Source organism: Crocodylus siamensis, chromosome 9, assembly GCF_052110815.1.
Source record: "Crocodylus siamensis isolate JL-2025a chromosome 9, ASM5211081v1, whole genome shotgun sequence".
Classification (NCBI taxonomy): Eukaryota; Metazoa; Chordata; order Crocodylia; family Crocodylidae; genus Crocodylus; species Crocodylus siamensis.
In genome coordinates this window covers 59,505,203-59,521,558 of record NC_143403.1, presented here as the reverse complement: position 1 = coordinate 59,521,558, position 16,356 = coordinate 59,505,203, and the positions used below count along the sequence as shown (strand labels likewise).

At 41.3% G+C, this 16,356-nt stretch overlaps 1 protein-coding gene across 1 annotated transcript in view; it reads right to left on the bottom strand.

Annotated features, from left to right (window-relative positions):
* The window catches only part of MAPK1 (mitogen-activated protein kinase 1), a 55,990-nt gene that overhangs the window by 23,615 nt on the left and 16,019 nt on the right, over positions 1 to 16,356 (bottom strand). Inside the window, exons 2-4 of the mRNA XM_090062192.1 lie at positions 10,326 to 10,508; positions 8,181 to 8,370; positions 1,313 to 1,429 (exon numbers count right to left, since the gene is read on the bottom strand). Coding sequence (XP_089918318.1) covers positions 1,313 to 1,429; positions 8,181 to 8,370; positions 10,326 to 10,508 — 490 coding nt within the window. The remainder of the gene's footprint in view (positions 1 to 1,312; positions 1,430 to 8,180; positions 8,371 to 10,325; positions 10,509 to 16,356) is intronic.

Below are 16,356 nucleotides of genomic sequence, written 5' to 3'. Positions count from 1 at the left end.
TTGAACAGGGTGCTTTTTACCCCCTCATCCAAATCGCTGATGAAGATGTTGAAGAGTGCAGGCCTGAGGACCGAGCCCTGCGGAACCCCACTGCCCACATCCCTCCAGGTTGAGGAGGACCCATCCACTACCACCCTCTGGGTGCAGCCCTCCAGCCAGTTGGCGACCCATTTGACTGTGTGGGTGTCTGCACCACAGCCCCCCAGTTTCTTAATGAGAACAGGGTGAGAGAGTGTCAAAAGCCTTCCGGAAGTCCAGGAAGATTATATCCACTGCTATCCTTGCGTCTGTTTAAACAGTAGAGGCTTGAACAGGGAGCAAAAAGTCTGACCTGAGTAAGAGGAATGAAAGCAAGGAAATCTACTATACCCTTTTATTGTTGAATGTGGCTATGGAAAGAGATCGCAGAGTAGTTGCAAGATTTTCAGGACAGAGAAATTTAAAAGGCCTGCACCAGTTTTTTGGATATGCTGATAGTTTGGTACAGACAGTAGCTGGAGAGTTGAAATATAAAGAAAAAAAAGACTTCAGATCACTGAAAATGAACTAATATACAGTTTAGCTAATGCAAATATCTTCGAATCTGGTACGGTGACAAGTAGGCTTGTAAAAGTTAGGCATTTTACTAGAAGCATTAATTAAAACAAACAAAACACAATCAAACCAAACCCAACCCAATGCAGCCTGGTAAGAGAGAAAATTAAAAGACCTATACAGAAAAGGAATACTTGCTAATTTTTCACATTAAAAATTGTTGCCATTAAAACAACTCCTGAGACTAAACTTTAGATCTGTAAAGATCCTTATAGGGGCCATTTTATATGGATACAAAATCTAAGCATTTACTAAGAAGTGAGTAAGGAATCTAACTACTCCAGCAATAAAGAAATGGAAATGAGTTTTTGATCAATGATAGAATAATACGTGGAGATAAAGTTCTAGTAAGAGGGCTATGGAAGACCAGGTATAAGAAACATTACAAAACCTTAATAACCATTAGCAAGGCAAGCACTGAGGAATCTTCATGTCGCCTATCAGTATTAAAGAAGGAGAGAAGTAGGGGCAAAATTGTGCAAGCAGCAAAGGATCCTAGAACTGCACAGAAGAATTTAATTTATGAAACAGTACTGAAAGCATCAGTACAGACAAACTTGTTCCCCCACCAGCACTGATGAGCAAAATCAGATCTCCTCTACTTAACACCCTCCACACATACACGCAACAAACCTTTTACTGGTTCTAGCAGGTTTAGGAAGTTTCTCAATAGCACATAAAACATTATCTTTCTTGTTGGCCCTTCTATGGTACTTACCTTAGAATTCAACATGATTTCAGGTGCTCTGTACCAACGAGTGGCTACATATTCTGTCAGGAATCCTGTATGGTCATGATCTGGGTCTGCAACACGAGCCAGTCCAAAGTCACAAATCTAATATTAAAGTTTTGAAAAAAAAGTCAGCATTAGAAATACAACATCCCGGTATAAGTAACATTAGCTGATGAGTAAGATACCTGTTCCACAAACTACTGCAAGACTGCAAGCCATGCAACACCCATTTTACAGTAAAATTTGTTCACATCTCTAGAAGAAAAAAAGTGTCAATTAAAAAAAAAAATTACTAACCCTGATCTGAACAAAGCAATTGCTTTCATACTGCCTGCCATCCAAATATTTCAAAGTAGGTTCTAAGCAATGAGTTAAGTATCAGACCATCTCCATAAAACAGGCTATCCCCATTTTGCAAATGAGAAAAAACAAAGCCACACTGGGTGAACATACTTGCTCAAACTACAGTTCTGTCCTAGAAAAACCCAGAAGCTATTTGACTAGTTTCTCAATTTTTGCTATAAGCCTATTCTTCTTCCCCACTCTAGTGTAAGATGGAAAATTTGGATCTTAGCAAACACTTCTTTTTCTTAATAGTTTTCTGTGGTCCGTCTGCTCCACACTTAATACAGCTAAAGCCAGCCAACTACAAAATTTAATTCAATGGAATACCCTGTTGTAAAACAAGACAGGACTCACTGTTCTGACTTCATAACCCCCCCTACAAAACAAAAGGGAGCCAACACTGCCAACAAAAGAATCATCATTGATCTGAAGTTACTGCTACTTCCAGCACTTTTTGTGGAAGTCATTGCTCTACAGAGTAAGTGTAGCAGAAATATTCTACCTAATCATGAGAAAAATGGTAGACTCGGAAAAATAAAGGTTGCTAAGAGCATGAGAGGAAGAGTGAAAAATCCTGCTGCGAAGCTCATATATCATTTTTAAGATAAAGGTAAGCGGTTCATATATAGATTAGGTGAGTTCAAAAGAAAAGAGGAGATCTCTGGTGGTAGAAAGCAGAGATCTAACTCCTTAAGGGACTGAAAGTCCTTATCTGACTGGAGCAGCCTCTGTCTTGTTTAAAGTACTGTTGCTCGTTTTCCCTGCTTTCTGGAGGAAGGGAAAAGTAGAGATGAAGAAACCACATCTACATTCTTACAAGGAGGAAGGGAAGACAATTGAGAGCTTTAAAGAAATATAGTGCTCATGGAAACTAGATAGCTGCTAATATCCACCATCCCAATGGGCAAAAAGGCTGGCTGGTTACATGATTCAGGATGCAACCACACAGAAGTAAAGTCTTACTACATGACGAAAAGTTTATGAAAATGACCCAACTCAACAAAGATGTTTATCTCTGAAGTGTCTCCATTACAGGAAACCATGGCTTTCAACAGAATATTTATTCTTAGAGACAGTCAAGATGGTGAACATGTAGTTTAAAGACCATTAGGAAGTATTTTCCTGCATTACAAAAGAGAAATCTCTCTCTCTAAGCTTAGTAATGAAAAAAAAGGAAGTGGAAATTCTTTACTTCATATCCTGCAGTAAAAGATACAAACAATCTTATCAACAAATTCTGGGGCCTCATTGTAGCAGGGCAGATTGCCCCTTTCAGTGCCAAAGGGATTCGGATCAGCCATGAACAGACCTAACTGAGAGAAAAGCTACTGCAAAACCCAGCAAGCAATTCTGTTTAGCAGAAGTTGCAGCAAGGCAGCTTCTTCAGGTAACCACCATGGTCCAAAGAGCTGTTTGGATTTCTGCACTGGTTCACACTGAAGAACACAACAACCCAAAACACTCAGCATGACTGGCTGCCTTAAACAGGCAAACTAGTGCTTAATATCCATCGGCAACATCCTCCATAACTGCGAGTCTGCAGCAAATTCCATTACGTAAGACAGGGGTCGTCAACTGTAGGTACCTGGAAAGGGGCTACGGGGTATGTGTGGGGGAGCAGGGACAGATCACTGCCACCCACCACCTCATGCTGCTGCCTCCCAGGATAAGGCGGGGGGGGGGGGGGGGTAGTGCGAGGTCAGTGGCTCCCCTCTACAGGCTGCACAGGTGCCACCTGGCTGGCTGGACACAGAGGGAGAGGATGCCACGCAGCAGCCGCTGCTATTCACCACCCCATGTTGCTGTGGCATGCAAGCTCCCCCCTGCTCCGCATCCAGCTGGTGCTACCCCGCCCCTCCCTCCCCTGTCAGGGGTTTTCAACTTTTATTTAAAAAAAAAAAGGAGGAAGTGTACACTGCTTAATAAAGGTTCAAAACCCCTGACACAGCTTTTCTCACTACTGTTGTCCTAAGAAGCAGTTATGGAAAAACCTGGAAACAAGGGAGATTTTTCCCCAGGTAGAGAGGCAACAAAGAGAGTTTGCAGCAATCCTAGAAAGGCCAGAATAAAGCCAAACACTAAGAGACTGTCCACAGCATCAGTATCTTAGATCAGGAAAGTTCTATGTTCTGCTAGAAGTAAGAAAAGGGGAGAGAGTTTCCTTGAGTGAGGAAAGGAAACTCAATCAAAAATAAGAGTTGGCACATCTCCAGGACTCAGTGGACAGAATGAAGCACAGGATAAAAGAGGAAGTTAGCGAGCTGAGAGCTCAGAAAGAAAGAAGGAAAAGCAAATGCAGGCCTGGTGCAAAGCATACCAAGCAGCAGAGGAGGACGCGCGTCTGTGGGAAGTACAAATGCATTGGCTCTTTAGAAAAAAAATACAGTCTTTGAGGTGACAGCAAGACCCTTACATGCTGCCGAACTAATTACTTTCATGAATATGGCACGAAGAGAAAAGGACTTCAGATCAGATCTTGACTGCAAAGCCCTGGGTAGACCTTTCTGCTTTGTAAGTCAGTTAGGAGGTCCTGAAGGAAAAAGAACAAGATAGGAGATACAGGCAAGCGAGGCCTGGGGGAAGATTAGAAGAATCAACTGCATTCAGGATGCTGAATGGCAGACTCCTCCCAGCACGCATTGATCTGGGGTCTTCATACGAAGGAAAAGGCTTAGAGCCTGGCACACCAAGACAGGCAGAACTCTTCAGTGTGATGCTCTGCTTAAGTTTCATGGTCAAAAGTAAAAAGAAAAGCACACAACCAAGCTTTGTCCCAAAAGAGACTGGGTGTGGCAGCAAGTCCTTCACAGTCAAGGGGAACTGACCGGCAGCCACCGACATTAAATGAAGGAAGGGTCGACGTCCTGATATTTCGTCTAGCCTTCATTTGGCTTACAGCTACTGCTGTAGGCTGATTCTTAAAAACTTTGCTTTGTAAATGTCTTGCTCTAAATCACTTTTTTTTTTTAGGATTATGTCAGTTGCTTTTCAAAACCTGGTGAAGTTCTAAAGCAAACAAAAGAGTAAGAGGAACATGCACATATTATTTACAAGCCAGTTAGAAAAATGCCTCACAGCACAATAGAAGGCAGCCCTCTAGCTCCTAGCAATGAAAATAGAAAGGAATCTTTCACATAAAAGTTAAATTTCTAGTAATAGGAAACAATGGCTGGAGCAACTCAATGTCTTTCACTAACCAAAAGTAATTAGTAAAATCCTTGAACAAACTGTAAGCAAAGATATTTTCAATAGAGAAAAAAGCTCAGGTAAGTCCATCCAATATAATCAAACACCTCTCAAACACCAAGTTCTTCCAGCATTTTGAATTATGTTGCTTTTCAAAGTTCTCTTCCCATATTTTAACAAGATAAATTAGTGCCAAGACAGGGCTTGAGTACATTGCTTGGCTTGACTTGGGGATTTACCGAAAACCATGCTTCTTCCTTCCTCCAAGGGAAAACGGACAGGTTAAGTATCTATGAAAGTATCTGGCATGAGTTGAATCATGTTTATGACCTCACTGAAGTTATTTTGCTATCATTACCTGAAGAAATCTTAACTGCTCTAGCATCTGCATTTCACCCAGAAGTACCCTCCACATAATTCGCAGCAGTAATTTTCATTTTTCATAGTGCTTACAGTTATATTTAACTTTTTTGCAGGAGATCAAAGTTGTGGGCAGCAGGTAAGAAGACTAATGATAACAGGTGGAAGACTAATGATAACCTTAGAGCTCTAGTCCCAAAAGAAAAATCACCAAAACTAATCTGTTTCTTTTCATTACTACATACAAGTAGAGAGTAACATTGTGGAGGGGCCAAGCAGCACAGCACAACTTCATATCACCAATCCCCCAACACGTGACCAGCCCTCCATGTACCAGATCCAGCCTACAAGCCATTGGTTGCCAACACCAGTCGTAAAAGAAACTCTTCCTCTGGAAAGGTGTGACTTTGGATGCAAGTCTGTTCTGTTGCATAGTGAGCTTCATTTTATATTTGTCTCTAACATTGACTATATTTATACATATATGCAGACAAATATGGACCAGACCAGCATCAGGAGCCAAGTTCCAACACTCATGCCCAAGATCATGTTTCTTGTGCTCCAGTCTGAACGTATGATACTGCTAATAGCTGCTTTTCTTCCTGGTGTCGCAGTTTAAGTGTGAGGCAGTACAAAGCAATCCCTTTTTCAGAATTGCTGAGTGCTGGCTGCAGCCAAGGTTGGGGATTCTCAAAGGATGTGCCAGTGGCTCCTCATGGGACTAAATTTCATAGACATTAGAGCTGAAAAGGACCTCGGAAGATCAGAGTCCAGCCCTCTGCCCCAGGGGCAAGAAGTCAGCTAGAGTCAAAGGATCCCAGCAAGACAGCGTCCAAACATTTTTTAAAAGTCCAGAGTAGGTGCTTGCATCACCTCTAGAGGGAGTCTATTCCAGGCCTTGGGGGCTCAGACAGTAAAGTTTTTCCTTATGCCCAGCCTAAAACAGTCTTGGGGGAGTTTGTGACAGTAAAACCCAGAAAATCCTGGTTAGAGGGTCTTGCTCTTCACCTCAGGGCTAGACTGATCTCTACATTTTGGGATGGGAAGGAATTCTACACCATGGTCAGACTGGTAGGACTGTGGGAAGTTTTGCCTTCCTCAGGGGGTAGGGAATACTGCTCTCTTCCTTGGATTTCCAAAGTGCATTTTAACAACACTTGCAGTGACAGGACTCGGACAGGTTCTCATCCTCCTGCTGTATCTATCTGTTGGGCAGGTTAGGATGCTTTTAGTATCTTTGGGCAAGATGCCTTGTAGCTGTGCCACAGGATTGATATTAAAACTGCACAAGGTTAGACAAGGGTTTATATAGAATAGTTTAGATAGGGATCATCCTACCTTGAGCAAGGGGTTGGAATATACCTCCAAAGGGCCCTTCCAGCCTTACGGCTCTATGGCTGCTTGCAGACACTACACCCCTCCCCCCAGCCTAACAGGTACTTTTACTTTAAACACCCTGCACTGTCACATCAAGCCTAGCACACGCCCAGAAGGAGGCAGCGTATTAGTTGGACACAGCTCTCCCAGTGTCTGTACACGTTGGGCACTTTAGTGGGGTTTTGGCACTTTTATCCAACAGCTAATTGACAGTTTTATATAAAAGCACTGAAAAACCTCACTGAAGTGCCTGATCTATACAGACATTGCAAAGCCAGGTCGAGCTGGAACTGTATGCATAAAGAGCACACAAGGCATGCTATGGAAATGCTAGAGAGTGAGAGAAGGAAACAAATAGTGCTTCTAAAAGTCATATTCTGCAATTTTGCCTCAACTCTCTCAAAATTTCTTTTGGCAACCTTCCTTCGTCCATGCCAAAATGGCACCTTGTGCTTACGTGTATTCTGGAAGAGCACATATAAAAACAGATTCTTCTGAAATTCTACTAGCTCTCCCAAAAGAAGGACATCCTTTTCTCTTGAAGGAGATTATGCCTTTAATGGAGTCTGCTTTAACCAAAACAGCTGCAACCCCACAGCATGCATAGGAAAGTACTAGACACATGGTGAATATACCTGTCACTTCCTTGTGCACTGTAAGATACTGGATGATTAAGAGCAGGAACTGTAATTAAGTACTATGGTAACCAGAAATCAACTTCTCAGGAAGTTTCAGATATGAAATAGCTTCTTAGGAAATTAGCACAGAAAAAACAGAATTAGCCTCCACACAGTTTCAATCTCACATCAGCACTACTTGTGATACTATATTACCCTACAGCAGTGCAGGCCAACCTTTTTGGCAGCCATGCCACACATCAGCCCAATATCTTCCTCAAGAGCCATGCTGAAATTCTTCCTCTGCCCAAGCTGCTACTTTGGTTTCTGCTCCCTATTCTACGATCCCTCCCTGATGTCCTACTCTACTTCCTGCCCTACCTGCTGCTGTGCTGTCTGTCCCCTCCCTGATCTGCCACATGCCACACAGAAACTGCCCATGCCACTTATGCAATATATTGGCCACCCTGTCCTATACTATTTCAATGAAAAGTCGCTGTCGCAAATACTTTCTGTCCAGAAAAAAAAAAATTAATCAGTGTGTAAATGCCACAAAACTATTGAGATTACACATTCTAAAGATAAAATAAAATAAATCTTTGATCCAACTCTTTAAGTAAAATCAATGCATTAAAAAGGGAAAGCCTATGGGATTCACAGACAATATTTTACAACCTAGCACGTGGAAATTAAGTCTAGTATTAGTTTACGATAAACAGCTGTTGTTTCCAAGTGACCAGCCTGAAGTAGACAATAATTTATATTAAAACTCCCCTGCGGTTTTGAAATTGTGATGAATTAAACACAGAGATATCACTTAACAGCATATGGAGTTCTTAGCTATTCCAAACTAAATCATTTTTAAACAAAATGGAAAACAGTTTTGGCAATCCTACCAGGAAAAGTACAGCATTCCACAATAGCACAAAGTGCAAAGGAGTAGAATTTGTAAAAAGTCTTCAACCAACCTTGAGATCACAAGTGGTGTTAAGCAGCAAGTTGGAAGGTTTGAGGTCACGATGCAGCACATTGGCTGAATGGATATATTTTAACCCTCTCAGAATCTGGTAAAGAAAATAACAAATGTGGTCGTTGCTGAGGTGCTGAGTCTTTAAAAGCTTGTAAAGATCTGTCTCCATGAGATCTTGCACGATGTATCTGTAAGCCATCAGATGTAAGGCAGCAAAACAAACCCTTAGCTTCATTACAGATATCCAAACACTGTACAATGAACTACACAGTCTAAATTTTAAAATAATGCCAATGCCCAACATTTGTTTCCATTTCTTGTAAGCTCCATTTCTTCATAATCATAAAACAATCTGGATGCTCTGATCTCAGAAGTTTCAGTTCCGATTACCTTATTCAATGATCAAAGGCCTTTACAAGATTAACTGAATACAATTCTTTCAGGTTATTACAAGAAAGCCTTCTATTTCTTCCTATGAAGCTTGTTTTATTTGGCTTATAATGTGATCAAATCTGCACCTTCCTTGCCAAGAAATGAAGACTCCTTAGCATAATGGGAAATAAACTATTGAAAAGATGATGCTTGCTTCCAATGGTAAGTAGATGCGAAGGAAATCAAGCTTATAGCAGTCTGATTTCTAACCAGGATTTCTCCAACGATCCAAGTCCAGAGCTAGAGTTGCCCTCTTCTTTACATTTGTCATTCTAGATAAAACACAAACTACACTTTTTGCATCCATACATTCCTTGTTTCCAGGAAAATTCCCCCTTCCACCATCTCAATTTTAAAAGGAACTGACAGCTCACCTCCCCTTGCGCTCTTGAGGTTTCTATTTGGAGATGAAACTACATAAACTCAATGAGGAGAACCAGCCCTTTATGTCCTGACTCAATCAAATCAAAACAGTATTACCTCATGTAATCGGTTTTCCCTCGTAAGTCACATAAACCCGAAGAACCATCAGATCCACATGGAGTCTTAGCTATACTCAAAACACCTACTTCTGTATCATTTATTGAATAAAAGAAAGCACTTTGCATCCACTGTGTCAGGCCTCTAGATAAGGCTTCTTCTGATAGTAAACATACACGTTAAGCCAAGGTTTCCTGTGAAAAGCACAATTGAACTACCAAAACAAATCCCTTATTCACATCTTATTCAGGCCTACCTGCCTGCAGAAGGTGAGTTTTGCATATACAACAGGTACTTTTTTGCAGACACTTTTCAAAAAGCAAAAAGCAACCCACAAGATTTGCCCCTGAAAGCAGTCAAGCTGTGACTTTAAGAGCCATTAGTTTTAGGAAAAAGCAACTAGATAAAACCTATCTAAACCAGGAGTTGGCAACCTTTTACAAACAGCAGGCCACCAATCCCCTTCACAGTGCCCATACCACCTACTGTCACATGCCACTGCCTCTACCACATGCTGCCCATTCCAGTCCCCAGCTGCAGCACAGAGGGGCAAATTCATCAGTAAGCCCAAAAGCAGTGCCTGCTATAGGAGGTGACAGAACAAGAGAGAGATATAGATGGATGTGGGAGGGAAAAATCAGGAACACAGAGCTAATCTGAGATGTGGGACACACCAGGCCAAGGTGAGTACTGCCAATCCCACATGCTATGAGGGCAGGGTGGATCCAATCATTTCTCAAGCCAAATATCACTGATCCCTGATCTAGACAACAGGAGAATCTTTTGTTCTATAGAATAAGCCTAAAAACCCTATTTTGCTGGCCTGTTCAAGTAAAACCCAAGATGGACTCAACTTTTAAACCACACTACATGAAGAGCTCTTACTATTGCATAACACATGGAAGGCCACATTGGGTATTTTACAGCGTTAATATTTGACATTTTCTGAAACATTCTGAACAAGTAGACTCAGAAGCCAAAGCAGCAGTTCACTGGCAAGAAGCTCTGAAGTTTGGGTGTTATTTCTGGACTGCTTCAGAACAGGCAATGTATTGTAGTTACTTACATTAGTTTTGTTTGCAGTGTCTTGTACAATTTAAGTGAGCATCACCAAACCTTCCTTTCACTTGGCTGCAACACAGTAACCTTTACCTCAACATACATAGAAGTAGAAAATTAAAATTAAGAAGAAAGCACATCATGTGCAACAATCAAACCTTCAAAAGGATACACATCTTTCATTTGCTCAATAGTTGGAGCTCTGATAATGTCATTGATTCCAATAATATTTTCATGCCTGAAACGCAGCAGAATTTTGATTTCTCTCAGAGTTCTCTGGCAATACGTCTGGTGTTCAAAAGGGCTGATTTTCTTTATAGCTACTCGAACTTTGTTGACATTATCATAGGCAGAGCTGGAAGAGAATTAACAATATTAAGTTATGAGGAGTATTAAGCCTGATCAATCCAGCAAGCAGGAGTGTAAATGAAGCAGAATCTTGGCACTGGCACATCCTGTAACACTTGCCATGTATGAGTGACATACATTTTTAAATCTGCCAACCAACTTAGCTGTATTGCATCAACCATTAGATCAACTGGGGTATTCATTGCATTCCCTCCCACTGTGTTAGTTGTTCCCACGTCATTACAATTAAAACCAAGAAAGAATTCTTCCTTCTTACCCACCTGTTGGAAAAATAGCCTTTCCTTTTTTTTCCCCCCTCTCTCTTGGAATTCAGTAGTTAGGAAGCCCAACCAGGGGAGATGAACATGAAAATGCTTACAATAATTAGCTCTGAAATGGCAAGTTCCGTAGCCTTGGTGCCAATTTCTGAAAACATAACTCAAATTTGCATAAAGGAAACCCACTTAACGATGTAACAAATAGGGATATGTTCCAAGACTTGATTGTACTGACCCCCAGATCCATTTCTACCACTTTTACAAGAGAATTTTGGTACTCGTCAACAGCAGACAGTACACACAAGCACAGGGTACTATCATAATGGAGATGGCAACTACAGAAACACGTGTCATAGTCAATGAGCAAGAAGCACAGATCCACACAGGAGACTATATTTTGGTGCACCTCACCCCACAATGCGCTGCACAAAGCACCTGACTGTTGGAGCTTCCACTACATCAATCGCATAAGAGTGAATTTAACTCTCACATAGCAAATTTAAAAAGGGTCACAAGAGTGAGTCTGCTCATACAGACCCCACAGAAAGTGAGGGAAACCTGTACAGATCTTGTCCAAGGTAAATGGCGCAGAGAGTGATGTGTTCTCTCAGGCAGATGCATTGAATCCTAGAGGCAGCCTACAGTATCAGACAACCAAAATACAGTATGTATTTTGATTTTTCCAGAGCACGGATTTCATCTTGGATACACTGAGAGAGAAAAGTGTCAGTATTTGGTTCAAGTCTGGAAAAACATATTGCAGAATATATTAAAATTATACTTCAACATCTTTTAAATGCTTAGAACTTCAGGTAGCTTTCCATTTTCCTACTAACAACAACAAATCAAGAGTCATTAAAAAAAATCATTTTTTTTTCATTCAGAAAGGCTGAGCAGACAACCTATACTTTAGTCAAAAACATTTATTAAAAAACAAAGCAAAACAAACCAACCCTTCTGGCCAGTTAGGACCAAAAGCAAGGTTCACAAAGGGGTGTTTTGTTTCTTAAATTCTTGTTAGCATGTGTGCGTAAACAAAAGTTACAAGTTCTATTTAGGCTTGGCAGGATTCAATTTTTATTGGTACACTTTGATAAATGTTGATTTCACTTTACATTCAGACCTATGAAAAAATATTTCCATTGTTAATAATTGAAATTTACAGAAAGGGGGCGTAAGAAATATGACACATGAGGGAATGTGCGAAGAGAGGGGGAGCAGTCCTACAGAACTGTGCTACCTGTACGTTGGCCTGCAACTCCCAAAAACCCCATGGGACTGAGAACAAAGGAAGAAGCAGCGACAGTGGGCAAGGGAGCTACACGCGAGCAGAACCGGGACTGATGGCAGCTCTGCCACTCAGCTGGCACAGTCCTACAGTAGTTATGTTTGCCACAATGAGGGATTAAACTGCACAATCATGAAAATTTACAAATCAATAAAAGCTGAAATTAAATGAAATTAAAAACTAACATCAATATTATCTGTCAACATTATTAAAAAAATAAAAATCGAATTCTGTCTAACCTAGTTATAGTAGAAAGAAGGGGACTGTGAATCTATCCATCAAAATTTCACACACACACAAAACTCAAGTGGCCAGACACGTCTAGCAAATTTTTATAAATATCAAAAAGCTTAAGCTTCTTCTAATGTCTTCTGAGAGGCTCATATATCTTTATGATCAGGTAGAGTAGAGCCATATGGCAGAACATGGGCAATAAAAGGGGCCCTCTTCAAAAGAATCCTGAACTTTTCAACCACCATCCCTTTCCTAACCCCTTCATCTATTTTGGGAAGTCACATTTCAGGAAATAAGACTACTACATTTCAAAAAGCTACATGGAAAGATTATGTCTGCAGGTCAAGTGCCTGGAAGCTACAGAATCACCATTATCAGTATAGCCTTCCTTCAGCTCCTCCCTACCTCACCCTCCATTTTTATCCACCACCACACTAGATTATAAACTTTCCACAATCCCCTTTAATCCGACTCATTTCCAGTCATAAAATGGGAATAGCACATATACTTACTTATGGGGCATCTGGGACGTAATGTTTGCATAAGACTAAGGCTCTCAAAGTGCCAAATGCTACAGTTATTTGGATATGAATATCACACCAACTATTAGGAATTCACACCACAAGTACCAAATTAAGAAACAAAAAAAACAAGCCAAAATACATGTATACCACATGTCCGGGATGGAACTTGGAAAAGCGTTTGGAAGGCTGTATGCACCATTCAAGGCTCCCTTTTCTTTTAAGTTTCACAGTTCCTCTGGGTTGGAACTAGAAGCATAATAGAGCAGCTCCACAGCCTGGACAGTGGCTCTGCATGGGGCAAAGGGGCCAGCCGCCAGCTGCAGCAGGGGGATTTGTACACACTGCACCCTGCCCCTGCCCCCGACTCCTCTGAAGGCAGCACCTGTGGCTGCCGTCCTCTCAGTTACATTACTGGTTGAAAATATAAGAGCTTCACTCTGATACCCAAGACAACTTCTTGTTGACCACCTCTACTATTTGTTTACAAAAAGCAAAGATAGTCAGGACAAGACTAAACCAGAAATATCTGAGGAATGAATGAGCCGTATTTAGACAGGAATAAATAAATAAATAAATAAATAAATAAAATCTTACTCTGTTCATGTTATTGTACACAAACCACCTACTTCCCCTCTGCATTGACTGAAGTACATTTGTTCTTCCCCATTAACAAAAAAATTCTAGCACACAGATAACATACAAAGGGGTAGCAAAATTAATATTGGGAATAATATACTCCTAATTACTAATGTTACTTAAACATATTTTTTATTATTTATAAAAGAGGGAATTGCTTCCCAAGCCTTAAAACACTTCTACTAAAAAAAAAAATTTCCTTCTCAAATGAAGCCAAGTTCAGGTATTTGTGGAAAGAAGGTATAAATCTCTTCCCACTTTGCACGGACTAACTGAATATTAATCCACAGATTAATGAAATTAAGCTACAGCCACCTCTCAGATTTTTAATTTTTATAGTCTGTAAAACAGTCTCAGAAAAACTGCGAATCATCATCTTAAAACAGCAAAAACAATTGCACCTTCAGACAGTGACCTATACGTACTACTGTGAACTATAGAAGGTCAATGTGGGGAAAAAAGCAAGGTACATGTAGTAAAGATATAACCAGCTTCCTTTTTAGTATACATCCTGCACAGTCACTTGTCTCCCTTCATATCAGAGTATCTCATCAGCATCATACTGTAACGTAATAACTGAGTATGCATCCTACTACTGCAAAGCCTGTGTAAGCTCACAAAAAAGCACATACGAAATAGAAGCTACTGTATTTACTCAAATAAGACACCCCTGAATAAGATGACCTGCCAATAATTAGATTCTATATATGGACAATTTATAAATTTGTTATAATTCTACAAGTATAGAATCAAATTATTGGAGGTTTGCCTGGAATTTGCTCGCCATCCCGTTACAGCAGGAAAAATAGATCTGGGGAGTTAGTTAGCCCCATTCCCCTTTGCCCCCCCCACTTTTTCTCCCTCCCCCCACCTTTACTGTCAGACCCTGCTCTCCCAGACCACGCAGAAGTGAGGAGCAAATTTGGAAACAATGACCCTGAATAAACACAATTAACCATATAGGCAAATTACTACAGGTACCCAAGGACTGACTTAAGTTTATCCAGAACCGATGCATTTACTTAGTTTGAAACTGCTGCAAATTTTAGTACACGTAATCCATAAACACGCTTTTAAGCAGCACTTTTGCACCTACTGACCCATACTACAAACTATTCATGATATAAAAAGTTCATGATTTACCTCAGAGTTCACTGGGCTGGGCCCAAGCAGAGTCAACAGCATTTCAAGTCATGGTGACTTAAGTTCAGCACTGCACAGTACTCCAGACACACCCCACAAAAGATCCATGTGCTAATCAGCACTCCCACTCCCCCACTCATGACTGTAACTGGGTGTTTTTGTCACAAGTCCCGAGATCCTCCAAAAATCTATATATAGATGAAGCATAAGGCAACCTGGCCCTGCTCCCCCTCATGGAGGGCAGGGCCACACTTACTCAAATTCGACAGGCAGAGAAGGGGTAACGGAAGTATTACGGGTGAACTGTTTGGGACCCAACTGATCATGTTTCCCAAACATTTAAGGATGGTTAAGAAACAGGAATCACTGGAAATGGGAAAGACAGACAGCTGAACTGTGGGATTGAAGAGGAAATCAAAATGTATTCAGTATAGTGGCTCACTGCGACTTCCAACAACCGAAAGTGACACAGGGGGAATCACTTGACTGGCCCCCGCTCCCACCTTACTGCTACATCTAGCAAACTCTGAGGACTTTGTTCATCCCAGACCCTTCCCTACCCCCACAATTGTATCCCACATGCTGGTATCTGTAACTGCGTGCGTTTTTATGAACCATCTCCCAAACACAATGCAGCATCAGTGTGAGGTCCCCGATATATGTCTCACCATATAAACATCATGTTTTCCCCCACCCTCCTACCCCTGGGCTTCAGTTAGCTGCACGTTCCATATGTAACTTAGTTGCATTCCCACCCCAATCCCCATCCTCTATGTAACCCCTCGCTCGGGTCTCCTGTATTTTCTTCTGCCTTGAACTTTGTCACTTGAACTTTAACATTTTCTAACAAATTGTCTACCCCAACTATATTTTCCATCCTTCTATTTGTAACTCTGCATGTACCTATAAGCCACCTCCCTACTCAAATGCAGTATTGTTGCATGAGGTCTCCTGTATATTCTTTGCTATACAATTGGTCTTGCCCCTCTCACCCTTGGGCTTAGTCAGCTCCATGTTTCTTATACAATTTAGTTGCATTCACACTTCTACTCCACTCCCAACCATGCAGCCCCTCGCATGGGTCCTCTGTATTTCCTTATGCCTCAAAACTTTTGTTATCTTAACCTTTAACGTTTTTGGCACCAAGGACAAGGTGTCAGGCTTATTTCATAGATTTCATAGACATCAGGGCTGGAAGGGACCTCAGGAGATCGTCGAGTCCAGCCCCCTGCCCAAAGGGCAGGAAGTCAGCTGGGGTCATAGGATCCCAGCAAGATAAGCATCCAATTTACTCTTGAAGGTGTTCAATGTAGGTGCTTGAACCACCTCCGCTGGCAGACTGTTCCAGACCTTGGGGGCTCGGACAGTAAAGAAATTCTTCCTTATGTCCAGCCTGAAACGGTCTTGCAGGAGTTTGTGACCATTCGACCTAGTCATCCCTTGGGGCGCTCTGGTGAACAAACGTTCCCCCAGATCCTGGTGGTCACCCCTGATAAACTTATAGGTGGCCATCAGCTCACCCCTGAGCCTACGCTTTTCCAGGCTAAAGAGTCCCATGGCTCTCAGCCTGTCATCGTAAGATCTGTTTTCCTGACCTCTGATTATTAGCATACATCAGAACAGAGCTCTGTCATGTGTATAGGTGCCCAAAGAGCATTACATTAAATTGCATTCAGAATTAAAGTAGCCATTAAAAAACACATATACCTGTGTATGCTTGAACATCCATAAAAATGGGTAAGTACTTGGTTT